Source organism: Linepithema humile, chromosome 5, assembly GCF_040581485.1.
Source record: "Linepithema humile isolate Giens D197 chromosome 5, Lhum_UNIL_v1.0, whole genome shotgun sequence".
Lineage (NCBI taxonomy): Eukaryota > Metazoa > Arthropoda > Insecta > Hymenoptera > Formicidae > Linepithema > Linepithema humile.
The window spans coordinates 5,735,574-5,757,303 of NC_090132.1; the positions used below are offsets into that span (position 1 = coordinate 5,735,574).

At 31.5% G+C, this 21,730-nt stretch overlaps 3 protein-coding genes across 8 annotated transcripts in view; 1 reads left to right on the forward strand and 2 right to left on the reverse strand.

Moving 5' to 3' along the window:
* Positions 1–8,641, forward strand: part of unc-13-4A (BAI1 associated protein 3) — an 84,587-nt gene extending 75,946 nt beyond the window's left edge. For 4 of the 5 annotated variants that reach the window (XM_012363499.2, XM_067355728.1, XM_012363500.2 and 1 more), the window contains 10 exons: positions 2,584–2,726; positions 2,897–3,113; positions 3,247–3,321; positions 3,583–3,696; positions 4,141–4,356; positions 4,815–5,030; positions 5,098–5,292; positions 5,360–5,604; positions 5,809–6,017; positions 6,275–8,641. In XM_012363499.2, coding sequence (XP_012218922.1) covers positions 2,584–2,726; positions 2,897–3,113; positions 3,247–3,321; positions 3,583–3,696; positions 4,141–4,356; positions 4,815–5,030; positions 5,098–5,292; positions 5,360–5,604; positions 5,809–6,017; positions 6,275–6,369 — 1,725 coding nt within the window. In that variant the 3' untranslated portion in view covers positions 6,370–8,641. The remainder of the gene's footprint in view (positions 1–2,583; positions 2,727–2,896; positions 3,114–3,246; positions 3,322–3,582; positions 3,697–4,140; positions 4,357–4,814; positions 5,031–5,097; positions 5,293–5,359; positions 5,605–5,808; positions 6,018–6,274) is intronic. The other variant, XM_067355729.1, reaches the window with a different exon arrangement.
* Positions 8,642–8,917: 276 nt separating this feature from the next.
* Positions 8,918–11,932, reverse strand: LOC105670145 (dynein axonemal light chain 1-like). Its single transcript, XM_012363486.2, has 4 exons — positions 11,137–11,932; positions 10,535–10,789; positions 9,298–9,575; positions 8,918–9,167 (listed from the first exon to the last, which is right to left on the reverse strand). The coding sequence occupies exons 2-4, from the start codon at positions 10,731–10,733 to the stop codon at positions 9,012–9,014; spliced, it is 633 nt and encodes a 210-aa protein (XP_012218909.2). The 5' UTR covers positions 10,734–10,789; positions 11,137–11,932; the 3' UTR covers positions 8,918–9,011.
* A 356-nt stretch (positions 11,933–12,288) lies between these two features.
* The window catches only part of Rgk3 (Rad, Gem/Kir family member 3), a 38,537-nt gene continuing 29,095 nt past the window's right edge, over positions 12,289–21,730 (reverse strand). For both annotated transcript variants that reach the window (XM_012363512.2, XM_012363511.2), the window contains exons 5-7: positions 16,342–16,424; positions 15,764–15,953; positions 12,289–15,389 (exon numbers count right to left, since the gene is read on the reverse strand). In XM_012363512.2, the coding sequence (XP_012218935.1) occupies positions 15,106–15,389; positions 15,764–15,953; positions 16,342–16,424 (557 nt within the window). In that variant the 3' untranslated portion in view covers positions 12,289–15,105. The remainder of the gene's footprint in view (positions 15,390–15,763; positions 15,954–16,341; positions 16,425–21,730) is intronic.

Consider the following 21,730-nt stretch of genomic DNA (forward strand, 5'->3'; position numbering starts at 1 on the left):
TATACTATGGTATATACAAAATAAATAATGAAAGTAGTAGAAGTATGAGTATGCAGTTAAAAAAACAAATGTCGTCGAACTAATAAGTAATTGCTGAATACATTTTATTGTATGTATATTATTTATATATTAATTTCGAGATGATGAATCTATTTCGTTTGGTAAACCAAGCTCGCGACTTTATAGAACCTGAATTTTTATATACATAGTTTTTTGACACAAAAAGAGCACATTTTCTCAACTATATACACACATATATACAAAATAAATACCCACAAACTGCACAGGACGGGCAATAGTGTGCCAATTAAAATAACTCCATTTGACATTGCTATACGTTACGGATATTATCAAGAGATGCGTTTTGCGCCAATTATATGCAGCAATACATAAATATATTTTACAACGCTTTAATTGTCTCAGGAATTTGTTGCGCCAATTTCAGCGTCTTAATTATTACATCAAACATGCACGTTTCAGTGTCATCTAATCGTCAGCGATATGATTGCGCTTTTTTGCTCTTCCGTTATGCACAAGTCAACGTCGAATTTTCTTCGCCTTACAGTCAGATCAGACGGCGATGCACACTACTGCCTCGTGCAATTTACCGTTCGTTGGTCCTTTATTTCCCGCCGTTGGTGTACATTCCTCCTTTGCAATACAGTAATTTTTACGAGTAAAAATTATCGCATGTTGCATGCTTCTATCTGGACCACTAGTGAGATACAGCTGCATTTGACACATAACGATTGCATGCGCTCGCCAATTTAGCAAATGACGCACTTCTCATTTGCTTTTATGCATTTACTTCTAACGGCGGTATAAATGGTTTTCGCATTAGTTGCGAATTTGATAACGGTTATAGTTTCACAAAAATTGTCGTTCTTAAAATTTGTTCAAATTTCTTGTATATAGATTATATTATCGTTTGGAAAACTTACTGTGTCTAATCAAGACTATAAATTTAGTAACATAGTAAAATAATATGGTTGACAATCGATTATATGTTTTTATTATAATACTCTTTTATATGGTATTTATATTGCTAAGATATTTTCAAATCTAAATTGGTATTGGAAAATAATTCAATTTTTGTTGCCAAAAATTTTAAAGATAAAAAGATTTCCAACAGTATAAAGTACATTTTTCTTATTAAACTAACATTTTGTAAAGTGAATAAGAATATCAAAGATGCGTGATTTACATTTTTTTGCACTTCCAGGAATGCCTTCACTCATCCTCAATTTCAACGTTTTTCGCGAAAGTCTTGATTAAATTTATTCTCTAGACGCCATAAAACTCTGTTCCCTCGCAAAAGTTTCCTTCGCAAGGATTGAAGTTGAATTTGTTCCGCAGAAAAATTCAAGTTGAAAGCTTGATTAAGGCTCCATGCTTATCGATCCAATCACATCCACTCGTTCTATCGAGAATTAAATTCGATCGCATTGAATTAAATCAAAGTTAAACGCAGATTTTTGCTTTTAATAAAATTACACTTTTGTCTGCGCATTTGATTCACCAAATGTTACGCTAGTTATGAAACTGGAAACTATTGTGATAGTTCTCGCGGGTAAGTTGTACACTGTTACAACGCAGGAGAGAATACTTGAAACTTTCCGAGCATTTGGTGCGTATCTTGTTTTTTTCGACTAATGCTCTTCTCCAGACAGTTTGTCGTCGAGATACTCCAGAAGTTTTGTAATGTCGACCGTCTGTTGCGTGTACGAGCGCAATTCCCGTTTATCCCTGTTAACAACATCACCAGACGACATTCGGCGTCTCTCTCGAGACCTCTTTCTCGAGTAAAGTCGCAGAACGTCACACATCAGCGACCCGTATGCAACACGAGAATTTACCGCGACATACAAGATTGAACTTTAATGGCTTCACATACAAATTTCGTCAAGACCGCAAATCCTCTAGGATTTACGAAGCGGCATTTAAGCGATGCATACATGATCCAACAAATTGCTACACTGGATTATACATATACAGGGTAGCGCATGAAATTAGTTTCGGCAAATTTTGTAATTAATTGATATCAAGACATAATCTTTCATTAAACCATAAAACAATAGTTAGTACAAAGAAATATTAAAGTTTATCGCTATTTTTTCATATCTCTTTACATATCATATACATATAATTACGTATTGGATACAAATAAATATTAAAATAAAAATTATAACATACATATTTAGACTTAAAATAGAAGCTATTCTATAAATATTTATGTTTCTTAATATTTGAAGTTTAGACAAACTGTTGGATTATATATAAATTGTTATATATGATTGTGTACAGAGTATTTCAAAAAGGCATGTACACCTTTTTAACACAACTTTATTTATTTCCTCTTTTTTCGATGAGAACTTGATTTCAACTATAATAGTTATCTGAGTAGCTAATTTTGATGCGCAATTGTAATTTGGACATATTTTAATGCGATGTGTCAAAAATATTACCGTAAAATACAATAACGTTGCTTAAATATATATATATAAGAAGTAATACTTTCTCCGCTTGAGTGATTGACTGTATCATTAAAGAAATCGTGTGTAATTGAAACGCTCGCCTTCGCAGATGCATAACGAGCTTGGTGCAAGAGTCACTACTGCTTGTCTACAACTGCATCAAAATAGAGACGAAGAATATGTTCTGCCACCCGGTGCCGAGATAGGGACACCGATATTCGAGCTTTATCTGGCACTCCAAGATTTCGTAACGTAAATCTCATTAATGTTATATCAATTAACTTTTACATAAAATTATCTTTTAGAATAAATGTTTGACATATTATTTTAATATAATTTTATTGTAGCTTATAATGCTTTGCTTTTATAACATTAAAATACTTTTCAATACAACTATTTTAAATAATGTTTACATTACTTAGCATGAAGGACAATTTACCGCAATCGGACCATAAAACTTTGGCGATCTGCAAATATCACGAATGGTTCAGACCAGCTATCGACAAATGGCTGGATTTGGCGAAACTCAAGGCAATTCAAAGAGTACGAAGAGCCGCGGAACTCGATCGGATCTGCACTGGGGAGTATTTCGTTAAGCATTGTACATCGGCGATCGACGCCACCGCGTGCTTTTATCAGGTAATTTTGTCAAATTTCTTTATTTTTAAAATTAAATTGAATTATAAACAATAATGAAAAATAATAATAATTACTATTGTGTTATAAAATTGATTTTATAATATTATACATTTTCTATTAATATAATATATAGATTAAAGAATTCTGGAAGAAACTGGCGTGGCCGGATCAGGTTGGATCTTATAACTTTGTGTTAAAAGTCGTTGACGTAAGTAATCGCAATTGTTCTTTAATAGCTTTGACATTTAAATTACATCAATTATTTGGACAAAAGTATTGTGTACAAATTTTCAATAATTCTGCAATACTTAATATCGCTTATATGTAATTTATAAAATTTTACTATCAATTTAAAACTTGCCTTTTTTAATAGATACGGAAATGAATTATAATGATTTATAACATGTAATAAGATTATCTGCATCTTTGAATGTGTCTCATAGTGTGTAAACTCATAATTATGCCATAGGCGATATGCAGTTCCGCGGCTTACTATGCAGAGATAACGCATCAAAAGCTGGCGGATAGCGGATATTATGAAGAGCATACACCGTATAAGACCACAGATGAGGTAATCGCTCAGGTAGAGATTGCTTCGCTTAGTATAAACAGTAGTTCCCGCTTCGCGAAATAGTTTTGTCAAGCAACTCGTGCTGCAGATATTAGATGCAGTTACAACTTTGCACGACAAGCGAAGCATGATACGTTATACAGCATAAGTATACTTATTAGCGCTGGCTTATGTAAAAAGCATATCAAAATTTATATATTATTTATACGTATGTTCCGAAATAATCAGGGCTATAAATTTTTTCAATGTTTTTGCATCGTAGAATTAATAAATCTATAAATTCTAGAATTTTCTTGAGTTTATGTATTTTTTATTCTTCCGTCTTTAAAAGAGTTGTAAAATTAATAGCGATAGATATACATTTTTGAAAATACTGTGAACGTGAAATGTATGAACGGTTTGACAAGTTGTGAATTTGATGCTTAATTATTAACTGATAATTCACTCTGTTTTCAGATGTGCGTAGCTATCAACGGTCTCGAATATGTGAGAAGATGGCTGTTGACTTTGGGCGAAGAACTACGCGTGGAACAAATCTTGACGGCTTTGGAAAATCAAGCCGGTGAATCTGCTCGAATACAGTGGCGAAACGCTTTAATAACACCGTTGGAGCAAACTCCTGGGCAAATGTTGCTCTTCATAAATCAGATAGTCTCGCGAATCGGAACGAAGGTATGAGAAATTCGACATGGATGTAAATGAAGTAAAATAAAAATTACCTAAGCTTTAAATTGGATTTCTAAAGTGACGCAATTATAATTCTTTTTGTTGTATAATTTATAGCTTTGTTATATGTATATATTCTATACATAAATATTATATATATTTTTTGTTATCGCTATCTAAATCAATCAACTCGTTATTTTTTAAAAAGGTTACCAGGTCGGCGCAGTGTAATTTACTTTTTACGTTTAAATTATCGCTAGCGTTTATTAGTCTGCGAGTATAATTATTGTTGCTGATAAAATCGCTGTGGCCATCAATGATTGTGCTAGCAAACGTATACTGTAAAGTTACGCGATCATAATTCGTATTGTATTATACAACATGCGAGTGAGAATACATTTGTCATGGAAAATCAAAATAGTTGCTTGCAATTTTCCAAATAATTTTATTTATTTGATTTACAGATGAGACCACCTCTAAAGAAAGCGATGTTTCACTTGGCTTGGTCTCCTGACAGTTTACCGACCACAGAGGCCATAGCACCTCTTGTGGAATATTTAGATGTTCACTTGGTGGCACTTAATTCAGCTCTACTCGTCGCGAATTTCAATCGCATTCTCCAAGATGTTTGGGAGGTGATTCTTAGTGAATTGAGTAATCAAATGGATGGAAATGCCGAGGTAATTATATTTTTATAAACTAAATTATATTTATAAACTAAATTATAAACAATAAAATAATTTGCAGGATAAACCAGCAATGTTTTATGAAAGATTGCACGAAGCGCTTGATTTATTAGTGAGATTCTTTAACTCTGACGACAAAGGCTTGCCTCTGGAATTGTTACGTCGTCAAAGTTTCATGAACGCGGAAGAGCGTCTTCAGTATCATAAAATGGACACGACCTTCTTGATCGATCGATATTATCAGCAACGCCTTCTGGTAAAATATGCAATAATCATTATAAATAATTAATAAGTGTCCCAAAACTAAGTATATTTATTTTTAGGATCAATTAAACGTAGCTAGCTATGAATATGGAGTTTTGACGGTGCGGGCTTATCTGAATCACGATTCTCTTTGCGTCGAAGTGATAAATGCCAGAGACGTGATACCATTAGACCCGAATGGATTTAGCGATCCTTTCGTGATAATCGAATTGCTGCCACGACGCATGTTCGAGCATTGCGCCGAACAACAGACTAATGTCAAAAAGAAAACTCTAAATCCCATGTTTGATGAATGTTTTGAATTGTGAGTATATTATCTCACGTCATATATTTAATCTTTATTTTCCAAATAATATATTTAGAAGCTTGTTAATTGATTTGGCATTTATTTTATATTAATAAACATATAACATAGTTTAATATTTATTATATCCATTTTTTAAGACAGTATCTTGATATAAGTGGCATTTAAGTAATTTTAATACATGTGCATACACTTCATTTTAAGTTCGGTGAGCGTGGAGCAATGTCGTGATCTTAACGCAATGGTTCTCTTCACGGTGATGGATCACGATGTTCTCACGGCAAACGATTTCGCTGGGGAAGCTTTCCTAGGACTCAATACCATTCCTGGCGTCGTCGACACGAACACCAGTATAGACAACTTCCACGGCCTCAAGCATCAAGAATTACCACTTATGCACCAGAAAAATCGAAGTGAGCGGCGAATTAATCGTTATAGAATTTCACGTAGGATTTACGAATGGCAAAATTGACAAAACTATGACTTACAAATCTCCCAGTTCATGGATATTCGGATGTCGATAAATTTTTACACATTTAAAAATCTGCAAATCTATAAATATTTAAAGATGTAGATTTTATGGCAACGCAAAACAGAATTTTACTTTATTTTTATATTAAAACAATGCTTTATTTCTCGTGCAGTTTAATTCTGTATTTTTCGTTTCTAGATCATCCGATCCTTCAGATACTGGAAACCCGAATCGGCGACAAAATGGCCCTCGACTTTGTGAAGAAGCAGAAACAACGATTCGCCACCACTTAAGCGCATTACGCGCTGAGAAAAGAAGAAAAGAAAATAACGGCGATGCATCGCAATCGCCATCAAGACATATACTAATCTTATGAGTCAATGGAAAAGGTCGAGGAAGAGAAGGAGAAGGAAAAAATCCATCCCTGCGGTATATCGTCGACTTTCACTGTCTCTCACGCACTTTACCTTTCTGCCTATCTTTCTACTAGCCTTCATCCCAAAGATCTGTCAGATCTATTTCAATGTAAATCGTGTTGAATATAATTGGTGTTGGTTATAAAAAGAAATAAAAAAAAAGAGAAAAAGAGAATAAAAGAGAATAAAAAGAAGAATGTAATGGAAGAAGAATTAAGAAAAATATATCAGAACTATTTTTGTGTCGAAGGAAAGATGTAGAGCAAGGCGATGCAGCACGCGCGGAAACAGTAAAACACGTCGGTGTGACGTAACTAAGGATAAATATTTAAAAGCTATCTCGTCGAGCTCGAAACAGCACCGAAGCGACCGTAAAGTTCTTTATTTTATACAAGGAGGATATTTATGTATGTCACTCTCGCAATTGCGAGCGTTTAGGAATTTTCCGAGAGAAAGCACAAATGCTGGATAGCCTGAAAGAACATAGCTTTTCTTTGCGGTTGCGCGACTTGACTTTCGTCTGTCGAGTATCAATTGCGAACAGAAATTGAAGTTTCCATGATAAAAATATAAATATATATTGTATGATGGCTTTCCTCGAATCGAATTATTTTCGCAAACAACCTCTATATAAAGAGAAAGTCATCAAAATTGCTCATGGAAATTTTTTTAATTACGCAGAATTGATTCGCGACAAATTTGAGAGGAAAATAAAAATCTTACTATTTTCTCAAATTAGAGCAGATATTTTTTATAAAAATCATAAAAATTTATTAAAATGCATAAATTGTTCTGTCTTCTGAACAATGTACAACGAATAATAACATTAATTACTAAGATATTGACCAATCAAATTATTGAACAGAAGTAAAATATATTCTCAATAATATACTCAACATTAAAAGAACATCGAGCTTTAATCTCTTTCTCTCTAAAGATATTGTCACGATAAAGGTTATTTTTAATGCAAGTTAAAATAAAATTGCTCTAAAAAATTCTCTAATTACGTGCTTTTCCTCTCCGAAAAGCAGCCGCGCCGCTTCGGCGTTGCTTCGACAACGGATCGAGCACCGGAAGGTTGATAATACAATATTTTTCTTACTCGTCATTGGCTAAAGCCTCTTTCTATCTTTTCATCACTTAATTCTACACTTTCTAAAGAACTGTCAACGTGACTCTTTTTGCTGGACGTATCACTTATGTGACAAAAGCAAAAATGCTTCTTTCAAATGCTGTACTTTGCAATCTTTTCGAAACAAAAAAATGTGGTTCGGCAAAAACAAATTTTATTCTCAAACTTACTGCGAGTGAAAATTGTAAGCAACTGTATTTCTCGTTCAGAAAGCGTTCTCTGTATCGTCTTCAACATAAGAATGTTTTTATTGACTTTATTTTGCTCATATGTAATGTCTGTACGACTTTTCTACGCGACGCTGACGAATTCTTCGTAACTAACATCAACATTTGGCTTTTAATAATTGGATAAAAAATAAGGAAGGTTAAAAACAGAAATTAATGTTAAATTAATGTTAAATTTGTATTGTGGTCCAAATTTCAATCGTATTAGATTGCCATGAAGCGACGAATTATGATCAAAATAACATACCCGTCTTGCCAAATATGCCAAGCAAGTTCAATGAAATTTATTTGTTTATAATAATTTATATAAACAATTTAGAATAAACAAGCAGATATAATGCATTATATCTAAGGGCGGTCGCGACTCTATTTCAATAAAATTGACAATGCAAACAAATCAGATTTGTAAAGAATTGAAGATAGAAGAAGGCATGGAAAGGCAAACGGGAAAGGATTCAATCGAACGCACACAAGTCAATTTTTTCTAATCTAACGCACGTATCACGCGCGCGCGAGCGCACATTGTTACGTATACAAAAGAAAAGAAAACGCCCTGCGTAACACACCTTTGTATTTCGCACGCCTTGTATAACAAATGCGAAGAGATAAAAGATAAAAGAAATGATTATGAAGAACAACCCTCGAAGATTCGTCTGTCCGATTTTCGATATATTTCGTGCATCGAATCCAATCGAACTCTACTATATTTGCTTTTTCAACCTTTTTCAACCACCAAAAAGTATGTACGATCTATCTTGTATCGTGAGACGAATAAATTAATATAAATGTACGTTTGATTGAATAATAATCTTTTCTGACTGACCACCTGGACAGCAAAATTTTATTATTTTTCTATTTAATGCAAATAATAATTATTAATATTTAATAGAAATTTGAGAAGCTAAGCATTAAGGAGTGTAAATATTTTTTACTCCTGTTAATATTTCAAAGCTGGATATTGAGAGATATAAATTTCAATAGTATTGATTTGATTTCTTAATATTTACTGGCTTGTATGGATAAAAAGATCTTTTTTTTAGAATTTAGAAAAATAATTTAGTGCACATTTAATAAACAATTGAATTATTTATTTTTTGTAATTAAAAATAATAAGGATATAAATTAAACGTATAAAATAAATAAAATGTGCTGTCAAAAAATTAGCCAGTTTCTTGATTAAGTGAATCATCCAGCGGACTGTCAATCTTGGTTGATTGAATCATGACTGGATTCTCTTCCGTTCGTATTATGGGTTCACCATCGAGCTTTTCCAAACATGGCAAACGTCGCGCAACTTCAGTTCTCCATTGCTCTACCTGAAAAGTTTCTATATAAATATTTTGTTTTTTTTTTTATATTGTATATTATGTTAAAAAATTTATTACTAACAAAATAAAACTTTTATGTTTTGTAATACTTATTAGAAAACATATTAGTAAATGATACCTCGAGACTTTCATATAACGGATTGCCGACAAAAACTAGATCCTGAAGATTTGATAGTTCTTGTAGTCTTGCAAATTCATTCCACTCTTTCACTAAGTTGTTAGACATGTAAAGTACACGAAGATTCCTCATCACTTGAATGCCTTTTATCTTCTCAATAAGATTATAAGAAAGCCAAAGCTCTTCGAGAGTGTCACCTAAAGGTTCGAGACCGGCGAAACCTTTGATTAAATTTCGACCCAATGACAAAATCTTTAAATTTTTCAGAGTCCCAATGCCTACAAAGAAAAAGCACAATATATTTAGACTAATTGTAAGATTTAAATTCTATTTATACAAAAAACAATATTCTTATGTGTTCTAATTATTATCGGAATTAAAATTTTATTACAAATTAATATAATATTAAAATTTGTGTAATTCATATTATAACAATTAATAAAATTAATAAAAAAGTATAAAATAAGTAAACAACATTACAAGAAAATTTAAGTTAGGGTATTGCAAGCGATATTGGAGAAGCGTCTGTCGACTGTCAAGATTAAACGATCAAGTTATCGTCTCCGGAAATCACATGACACACTGTAATGAACAGTGACATAATCACAGTGAATAAATCGGTGACAACAATTAAAGACATTAATGCGCATCCTCGCACAATTTGTTCGCAATGACGTGAAAGTTATAATCATATTTACATTATAATTGCATTGCATGTTATTGAGACAGTCACCCGCTTTAATATGCATTATGCATGCACCAATTGACATAAGTCCGAATATGCATCAATTCTGATGCGGTGTTTAAAATGTGTATCGTAATTTACATAAATCGATCGTTTCATGAATAGCCGCTGATGAATCGATATGAGACATAGTAAGAGCAGTAAGAAGGATTTTTTGCTTTTACAAATGTATATGTAATACATAAATTTAAAGAAGAGATATGCATTGCTTTTTAGACAGGCATTTTTAATTTGACATAAAAAAAGATATAATTTACTTAGTTAATATTAATTAATGAAAAAAAATGCGCACACATCTTAGTAATATTTATAAAATATGCATTTAATAGAACTAATTTATTGAGTTGGTAATTTTATGGCTAAATAATTCTTTATATATACATAATATAGTTTGTTTTTTAGCATTTTTACTGTTCTAATTTACGATTAATGTCATTAATTATATTATTATTTACTAGAAATGATATTAATAAATATATTAATATATTTTACCTGCAACTTTTTCAATCATGTTTGTTGATAGAAAAAGTTTTTCACAATTGGCCAAAGTTGCTAATGCATTATCCATCTTTTCTATTGGCGGCCACTGAAAGCTTAAAATTATTTCTGTCGCTGTAGCTGCCGTTTGTTCATTTTCTTCCTCCCAACGCCGTATAGCTTCTTTACATGTGGTTGGTTTTCCAACTGCCATGAATGGATTGCAATAATATATCTTTCCGAGATATCGACAAAGGCTTCTAAAAATATCTAAAATATTTTCACACATTACAAACACGTAAAATATAACAAAATAAATGTTTAACTATCATTTTTCTTTTTAATATATAGAAATTTTAATATATAGAAAATATATTAGAAGATCGTGATGTACTCAATATATAAATGCAAGAGCATAATTAATTAATAATATGTTAACAAAGTACTTTATTAATTAAATATGATTGATTAATGTAATATTGTATTAATATACAATATATGCTAATAATAATTAACGCAGTTAACAAATGCCAAAAATAAATCATACTGTGCAATTTCATATATTATGTGTTAATCTATAAATTATTGTATCTTGCATATAACGTATATGTAACTACCTTGTATACACAGCTATAAACAATAACGTTACAAATATAACGTTAGAAATATCCAATTTTGCATCTTTCTTCATTAATATACGAAACTGGAGCGTTATATTTTCTTAATGAAAACTTGAACTAATTTAATGCATTTTCCAGGTGCACTCTTTATCTCTCGTCAGTCCTTTAAGTACATTCTCCACAGTTCCTTGGCACTGTCAGATACAGGGTGCGTTTCAGCGTTACGAGGAACCGGCACTTGTTTTCCTCGGTCGCATGGCAATCTGCCACGGCCAAAGGCTGGCAATATCTGGTACCAAGCAAAATAATCAATGCGCAAAACGCATGCGTCTGGCGGGAATATTTATCAACCAAATGACGCGACGCTAATGATTTACGATAGATATTGGCTCGGAAAAAAAATAAGCAGGGTCCGAAAAAAAACGCGCACTAGACGTGCGATCAATAAGGGATGACGCGCGTTAATTCCTCTGCGTGGTTAAAGAAGCAACGTTAATAATAATAGCGGAAACAATAAAAGAAGCTCGTGCTAGCTTGTATATAACTAGATTTATAGATCACTTCATTTTTACTGCATAGTTAAATTTGTAGTATTTTCAGTACCGACGAATATAAAGTATTATTACAATTATTATTCTTAAATTCTTTGATAAATTTATTATCATTTTTTTTGCAGATAAAAAATCAAAGAAACTATTATTTGCTTCAATTTTTTAACATGTAATATTTAATAGCTTGATTAATGTAAACCTCAAATCTTGAAACTTTAAAAAAATATAAAATTCTGTTACTTTATTTGCATACGAAAAATTGTTTAAATATTTTTTTATTTTAAATTAACTCTAACTATAGAAGTCTATCATGTCTTAACATGTTTTATTTAGAGAAGTTATAGTGATAAATTTCGAATTAATCCAGGAATTTACTGGTACACAATACTGCTTTTAACTATACATCAACCATCAGTATAAATCAATAAATTTATAGATCCATAAATCTACGTACATTGACAAATGTGCGCATTGTTGAATATGGGCATGGCATGATTCATGCATCACATAAAAACTTTTACTGTTATACGTTAAAATAAACGGAATGTCAAAACTAACAGATCTTCTACATCATGATATCGGATCGTTGCAGCAGAAATTTTTCTCAGCATTTTATTAATAAAGGGCTGGCAGTATTGTCACGTCACGTATTACAGCGAGCAGACACAATGACACTTTAATGCTAAATTACATTCACAACTTTCGGGAAAAAATGCTAATGGCACGAATGAACATGGAAGTTCACCGGCGGCGTAACTTTAATTGCGAGAGCTTCAATCGAATTGGACAAAACAACCCGTGAACTTATCGCTTCTTACATTGTTATTTTAATTTGTTACTTTTTAATGAGCTCTAAAATGAGAGCTGAACAATTTGTATATTCTTCGAAAGGAAAGTTACGTCACCAAGTTACGCGTTCTCGCAGGTAACATGATAAATTAACAACAAATAAATATATCGATAATATGATATACGTATAATAATAGATTATACAGTGCGATATACTCATGGGGCTTACACCAAGTTAGCTTAAATTACAAAAATATTCAAAGGCACTTGATAAGAATCTTCGGCTTCTCGTTGAGAGACATTTCGGGATAAACTCCTTAAACACAAAATTCACACAACGCGTTTTTGTCGCATCTCGCACACTTAACACTAACGATCGATTAATTGCATGACGATAATGATGATGATAACGAAGAATGCCGGAGGAAAATTCTTAATTTTTATTTGAATCATTAAGAGTCAAAACACTTTTCAAAACGTTTATGTAACGAGAAAAAGGAAGTCTGTAATTTGCTACTGTAATCCGAAACGTTAAGTTTTCTTACATATAGCCGAAGGACGATGAAATATTCACACAAGAAGAGCAAGGTTGCACGTCAAATTGGCGCATTGTTCCCGTCATATGGGTATACAACTTTATGCATTCTGATTTTATGCTACATTCGTATAATTCGGATACACAGGCATAGAGTCGCAGAAAATAGACAGTTTTTATAGACACTCTCCTTAAAGATTCGAAAAGGATATCTCTCTGCAGAAGACTATAGTTTTTAGATACACAGTACGCGCTCTCTCGCATCGCGCGCGAGAAAACGCGCGACGCGAAAGATTTTATTTCCGTCGCGACAAAATGTTGTACACAAAATGCCGCATTAGTAAATTACATGTTATTTGGTTTCTTATAATATTTGGTATAAAATATATAATAGATATAAAAAATGTAATTAATAAAATATTTAATTTGGAAATTTATAGAATTAGATCACATATCATATTAGATAACTGTCGAATAAGAATGATTTAATACACAGTTGTATAATACAATTTTTTTCATGTTTGGGATCGAAATATAAACGTACTCAATGCAATTATCTTTTTTACGATAAAAATGATAAAAATCTTATACTCGATATGTGGATTTAATAGCATAAAGCTCATATCAAATTATGTATTGGAGATTGTAGATCGCGAATTGGAGATTGGAATTCGATTAATCAAGACTGATCAAGACAAAGTGGACCAAGATTGAGGTAACCTTATTGATCGCATTCTAATCTCCAATTCTGCAATCCTCAATCTCCAATATGTAGTCTGTCATGAGATTAAAAACGTACCGTATAATGTACTGATAATGTTTCATTATATATATTTCACCTAATTATAATAAATATATTCACGATTTTTATGTACAAAACTTAATGTCGAATAACATTAGCATATTGCATAAAGTTAGCCGTAATACAATAACAAACTGTAGGAAGTCCATTTGAACAAGAGAAATTAATAACGCATTCGCGATAAAGGACAATTTAATGATGCAAGAATAGCAGCGGTATTTTGTTTGCAACAACATAATGCCGCCACGTGGTAGAATCGACACTCGTCAACGGGAGATTAAGAATACACATGTGTGTACATTTGTATAGAACATGCTTGCACAAGTATACGCTTATATGTAAGTTTCGTATATATATGTACATACTATTTTTATGTACATGTACATAAAAAGATTAAGTAATTGGTCTTATTATACAATAAGGTCGTAAACTTAACGGCGACAGGTTCACGCCATGGTCCAGTTTAAATCTTTCTTATCGTCACGATTGATTTGAACTTTTGATTGCATTGTTAATCTTTGATTGTTGCCAGTTTTTATATTCTGTTGATGTAACATGTAAGCGTTTGTTTCGCTGGAGCTCGCTCATTATAAGTATGGAACTAGAAAATTGTACGATAATTACTATCGATCATAAAATGTCAGCAACCAATAATATCTAGAAAAAAGTGGCATATAAATTATCAAAGTGTCGCGAATAATTTGATAATACTGCTTAATTTTTTAACACAAAAAAGAATTAAACGGTTTTGTAGGAAGACAAAGTTTATGTCAAGGAAGTTGCTGAAAAACGATACCTTCTTGCATCTGAAACGGAAAGGGTTAATCATTCACATTTCTCACTATGTAATTCTAGTTGAACGGGCGCGAAATCCAGCGACATTTTCTCCGCTTTCAGACCTCTCCTTAAACGCCATTCGCGTTAATTTGCACTAATTGGCACTTTATTCACCCCATACTAATTGTATCCATTTTGGTCCTCGGACCATTCGTACTTCCTACAGGATAACGAAATACTCTCATAAATTCTATTGATTGCGAAGACTTGACGTTCGACTCTAAGCTTTAAACTACGTATTGTTTCAGATACGCATCCGTTTCATCCACTCAAACTACATTCTCATAATTTTTACTTTGTTTTCTCCAAACGCACAAAAATTTCTCGACGAGCGCAAATTATATAATAATAGAATTCCGTTCGAGAAAGAAGCTTTTTCCAAGTCACATCATACTTACGTACTAATAAAACAGAAGTCGGATAGCCTGACTCCAATTTCTTATCGCTGTTGCTTAAAGTACGTGAAGATTCTCGCAATTCTTAAACTTGCTATCCTCCTTGCCGAAGAGCCAAGTGAGCATTTGTCTAGCTTTCATGCTTGCGCGCACAACGCCTCTAGACTTGTACCAATGACCGCTCCCTTCGCTACCGCTGTTTCGGTTCTCTTGGTTACCCTGGACCACTTTCAAACGGATTTGATTTAGTATGCCGACTAGAAGCTCGTCGACATTGTGATTGATGCCCACCGACACTTCGACGAATTTCGCACGATAGGTGCAGGCCAAGCACTTTCCGTCTACAATGTACAATCCGGAAATTTATGATGGCAAATAATTGTATTTATAATAAGTATTTAAAATATTAAAAGTAATATCACAACATAGAAAATTGAAAATTTTTTCTCGTATTTTATAAGATAAGGTTTATATTTCTAAATCCAAAATTTATCATTTTTAATGATAACATATAAAATATTTGGTTGTATAACCCCAAATTATATTTTTATGCTATCAAAAAAATTAATTATTCCGAACAAGTGTGAATGTCGTAGAAATGGCAATTTTATTTTTATCCTAGAATTTGATATACCACAAAGTGTTACCGCTACAAAACTGCCTAACCGTGAAAAAACGTATATGTGAAAAAAGAGAAAGATATTCCGCCACTTACCCTGGGGCGAAACCACTCTGGAACGAACCAAATCGACCTTGTTCCCGACCAGAATAGCCGGTCTACCACGAAGAAGGTCTTGATCGTGAAGTCGAGCGAGATATTCCTCGGCCCTTTGAAAGGAAGCCTTGTCGATCACTGAATACATTACGACGAAGGCATCCGGTAACGGCATTTTTTCCAATTCGGTCTGTACACGAATCAAATTTATAAAGGTAAAAGAAAATTCTAAACTTTGTCTGTCAATCTCAGAACGTAGAATATATAATAGAATCTCGTTAAAAAATTGTAGTTAAATTAATAATTAAAATACATAATGCATAACAAATTTTCTGTCTTTTTCATAATTAGTTTGCTTTATTTCTGTCATTGTTTCTTGTTAATTTCATATAGTTTAATTGTGTCATTTTTATTATTTTATTGTGTTTTCCAATATATTCAGTTAATGCAAAAATTTTATGTTTATATTCACTAAATAGCAGTGTAGATAATAATTTTTACTAGCTCTATGTCATAAAATTTATGACAAAATATACACAATCAACAAATCTATTATAAAGAGAGAGACGATTCTTTACCTTTGGATTGGCGATGTTTAAAAACTTAAGCTCGCTTTCTTCCCCATTCAGCATCACGAAAACAGATTGCTCACTCGGCACATCTGTAATAAGAATAAAAAATGATATATCGAACAGTTTTCACAGAAAGCATATTTTTTTGGCGGATATTTTCAATATTGCAATAAAAAATGTTTTCTTAAAACCAAAATAAATTTTTTATACTTTCTTCACAATAAAAAAGATAGTTTGTGAGAAATATTACATTTTATTACCTAATTAATAATTTTATTACCTAATTAATAATTTAATAATAAATATCTATTACATGTGTCTCTTTTTAAATAGATAATTAAATAAATTTTTATTTTATTAAAAGCTTGTGTGTCATTTACTGTATTAATGTATTTGTTTTTTATTATTTACAATGCAATGCATACTTTTTGCATACTTTAGTTGCTACCCTTTTCGCACCATGCGCTGCTATTACTTTCAGGTAAAAAAAGATGAGCAAAAAGTCGGTAGAGCACCACAACTTGCCGAGTCATTTATCTCTTTCTCGCTGGCACCAAAATAAATGCGATGGTGAAAAAATAATCAAAAAAACCACAAATAAACCTATTTCAAGAGAAACTACCAGAGCAAAAAAACATTCTCGCAAACACGTGCGAGAGAGAGCCGATGATCATTTGCCTCTAAATGTGTCTGCGGATTGCTTGTCAAGAGCATCGACGAATTGATTTTAGCTTGCTAACGAAACATCGTCGATGACGTCAGAGAGTCGTTTGGATGTCGTTGTCCTAACTAATTCTTTTCGGCTGGACGGTTCTACAGATGATATCCAGTAACTGCCAAAAGGTGTAATAAATAACGAACGTTTCTGTCAAACATGGGCGCCAGAAACATAAAGCAACAGACAGCAAGTATTGTAAACTTCGAAACACACACATCGAGACTAGAATTTTTTTCCAGAATTAGCAGTGTTGGTCTTAAAAAATAAACAGTTAAATAATTACGGTACAGAAATAGTATAATTAATAAAAAAAATTTTTTTTTTAATTTTAAATCTTTAATTTTAATGTTTATTTATGTTTTCACAAACACAAAATACGTTATATTATTTGCTTTTCTGTAGCGCAATCATCCTGGTTCGTTTTCCTTCCAATTTCAAATATCAGTTATGCAACATATGTACATATAAATGATATACCTATATATTAATATAGAGAAAACATATAAATGTTATATTTGCTCGGCAATAAGAAAACTTTAAATAATTATTTAGTTTTCAGACAACTCGGAATGTTAATAAAAATTTTAATTAAATCTCAGTAAAAAAATTAATAAATTATTGTACAGTTTATATCAATTATTATTAGCATGACAGCTTTATCTTTTGCAGCAGTTTCCAACGAAGCATTACAAGCTTCAATATATATTTTACTTTACTATTTCATATTTAGATATAAAATACTACGTGTTATTTTTATAAAAGTATGCCATAACAATAATTAATAAATTACTTATATGTTAGCATTCTCTTTAGAATAAATCTCGCTAGCATAAATAAATAAAATATACTCATAATCAATAAATATTGTACAAAAACCAGAAAGAAAAGCACGATTAATAGTAAAAAAACTTTTTCAAATAATATTCAGAATTTTTTCCAAATAATCGTCCGCGCTATTCAGAGATACAAATGTTCATACTTTTCCAATACTGTTGCAGCTTACAAATTCCAAGTTATTACATCGTAGTTTTATTCCAAACTGAAATATTCTTTTTGTAGTATTTTTCAATCAATTTGGAGACTCGCAAAATATTCCTCGAAATGTCGACATAAATTCGCAATGTGAAATCCCGTACGCTCAGTTGCCAGAAACTAGAGGTTAACGGTCAGACACGATTGGGTTGACAAATATGTACTTACCTAGAATTAGAAAAAAACATAAGAAAAAAAAAGAAACAGAAGCTGGAATGACAAATCTCTCAATCGTTTGAATATAAAGCATACTGAAAATCGCTGAATGAGAAAGATGGAATCCGCAACACATCAAACATCTAGCTTGTCAAACTGCAAAAAGCTCCGAGAAGATAGAAGGTATTTTTATAAAATTAAAATCATGAAATAAAATTCTTATATTGTTCACAAATTCGTTCGCAAATTCAACAGCGCGCAATATAAAAAGATCAAAGCAAATAATAATGCAAGATTGGGACGATTTCTGCGAAATATATCATAGCAGTGAACAGTGAGCAGTCATATACATGTGTATCAATTTGTTTTAATAAATGTAATACTTTTTCCGAGATACACGATGTCTCAAGTTAAAAGCTGAGTCGGTTTCGAATGAAAACGAAGAAACGTATTTTTCACGAGATAATTAGTTCAATAAAATCATGCATAAAACGGGATATAATGGGATTAACGCTCAGAACAAGTCCGATTGACGGCGCGTGACGGGAGTATCATGAAAATAAGTGGAGACTGACTGACATTTTGAGGTTGCAAGATCGCACTGCAGTGCGAATAAATATCGCGGAAATCGGTGAAATAATTTTCATGCGCAAGCGCACCGCAATTTTCATTTCGCGGGGACAAATTATTGATTTTTAACATGCCACAAAAAGATTTTCACTTTTTTAATTATTGTGACTACGTGAAATGCTCACTCAATCAGTGCGATATTTCAGCGTCGAATCCGCAATTTTCACAGACAATAGCTTGATACTGTGTTGAGTTTGGTCGTATTTCATTCACATCAAATTTTTAATAACACTAACGCGTTCAATCGGGAAAGTAATCAAGCTTAATCTATAACAAATTTTAACGTTTTTGAAGCTATTAATTCTAACAGCTATCAATTTTGACAATTTTGACAAATTTAATCCAAAAGTATTACTCTAAAATATAATTATACAATTATCGATTTACCATATTCATTTACCACAAAAGTAGCTTTTAATTAATCTCCAATTACTTTCGATTATTTTGTTCAATAACTTTTCAAATGATTAAAATTCCGAAATGTCAACGTATCGCACGTGTTGCTAATTTATTAAATTTTGCTTCTAATGAAATATAATTTATCTAATGTAATTATTAATAAATTATAACTATTATAGATTTATTGTAAATAATTAATTTATGTTTAAACATAGAAATGTTACGTATTAATACATGTAATATATAATACATGTAACGGTATACAGAGAATAGTAAAGCTGTCTATTACGTCCATAACATTGATCATATTTTACCGTATTTATCAATATTGTAGTATTTGCAATTTCTGCCATAATTCTCGAGAGAGAAAGCATTACTTTTTTCAAAAAAATAGAAAATGCGCTGAAAACAGAAAGAGAAGAGAGGACAGAGAGAAAGAGAAAGAATGAGAGACGAAAGAAGAGAGGAAAGATTCAACGAAGAACGAGAAGGAGAACAGACGATGAACAGACGCGAACCCTCTATGATGTACGCTTATAGCATGGAGCGGGCGCAAAATTAACCGCGGCTATTTCCGAGCGGCTTGTTCCTGCACTTTTCTTTTTTACATCTTCGTGGAAATCGCGCTTGCTTTTCGAGGCGAACGTACTCAATCGACTCACACGCGCGAGCTCGTTGCTCCCTTTTCCCGTGCAAAGTCACGTAGCACATCGCAATATAATAGTCCGAAATACAAGTTTGACTGAATAAAATCTTTTGTGTAGACCGAAATATGTATCTAAATGATATAGTGGTACCATGAAGTTGCGAACAAAGTCAACATAAATTTTAGAGACCTGAAAACTTGACAATTTTATATAAAAAAATACGTCAGAATATTTCAAGTGTAATTTGCACAAACTTGCTTCTAATGCCATACATTAAATAATCTAATTACACAATTTATATATTTTAATTTTAAAAATAATTAAAAAACAGAGAATTACTTGCATAACGTACGATATTATTGTTTTACAACGCTAAAAAATATATATTTTAAATTACTGAAACATAATATTGTGCGCGCTATTTAGCCTTAAAAGTATCAAATACAAAAAGAAAATACAACTTATTAAAATCAAATTTAAAATTTACGTTTTATTATATTTAATTCAATAATTATTGCGTTAATAATTTTATTTATTTATTATTAATTACATTTAATTATTGGCAAATATTAGCAATAAAAGAAATTAATTAATTATTAAATTTATGATTTATGATTTATGATTTTAAAAGAACTTGAAACATTTCTTTATAATAATCAATTTTTTAATATTAACTAATTAATATATTAGATCATTTCTTTGTTTAAAAGAAATAAGAGTTTAATACATCGCACTACAAAAATGTACATTCTGAAGTTCTAGGTTTATCAAATGATTTTAAGGCATAAAAATGAATAAAATACATTTTAACGTTAATGTACATTTTATTCATTCAGCAGACCTAGAACTTTACTGTGATACATTGCAATCTTATATTTATATTAGCATCAATACTTTCGTACCACTTTTCACACAATTGTTTTAGATCACATAATTAATTACAGTAGAAAAAAATCATATTTAGTTCAATTAGATTTTCGGATCATGACGTATATTTGTTCTCCCTTTCTCTTTCTCTCTCTCTCTCTCTCTCTCTCTCTCTCTCTTTCTCTCTCTCTCTTTCTCTCGCGATGAGTAGTCTGTTGGCCTCGATCCCGATTTGCAGCAAAATTATTGCGTGAAACTTGACATCAGCCTAAATTCTTTTTATTTGCGGTCGGTGAAATCTCGATTCAATTTCGATTGCGGCTAATCTGAATTTATATGAAATGTGACAATATAGAACATGACTGAAATAAAGTTACGTATACTGCACAGAAATTTTAAACCAGACTGTAAACGGTCTGAATATTTTTACCTCTATTTTTGTACTATTGTTTGTCGTTTTAATCACACCACTCGTTTCTACCGTTTCATTTTAAAGAATGGGTTTACCGTATCCAAGTTTTGATAAAAATGTCAGGTGTATAATATAAATGTCAGATATATTATATGGTTGAAATATACTTAATTGTACAAGATTATAAATTACTTCAGGGATAATTTAAATATTCAACAAGTTTTTCGTAGGTATTATAAAATTAAACATCTTTTACACGTTAGATTCTTATTTTTCTATTACGTAAACATATTTACTACTTCCATAAAATTTCCTCTCTTATTTTTTCTAAAGCAAAAAAGTAATCTTATGTTTGTCGTACATTTCAAATGTATTTAAAAAAATAAATTTTGATTTTAGATAGATTGCAAATGTAATTTGTTTTGTTAATTTTTATATCTCGATTATATATAAATGAAAATTTATAGAATGTCAGAAACAATTGTTTACAGTTTGTCAAACATACAAATTAAAAATTTATAAAAAATGCATATG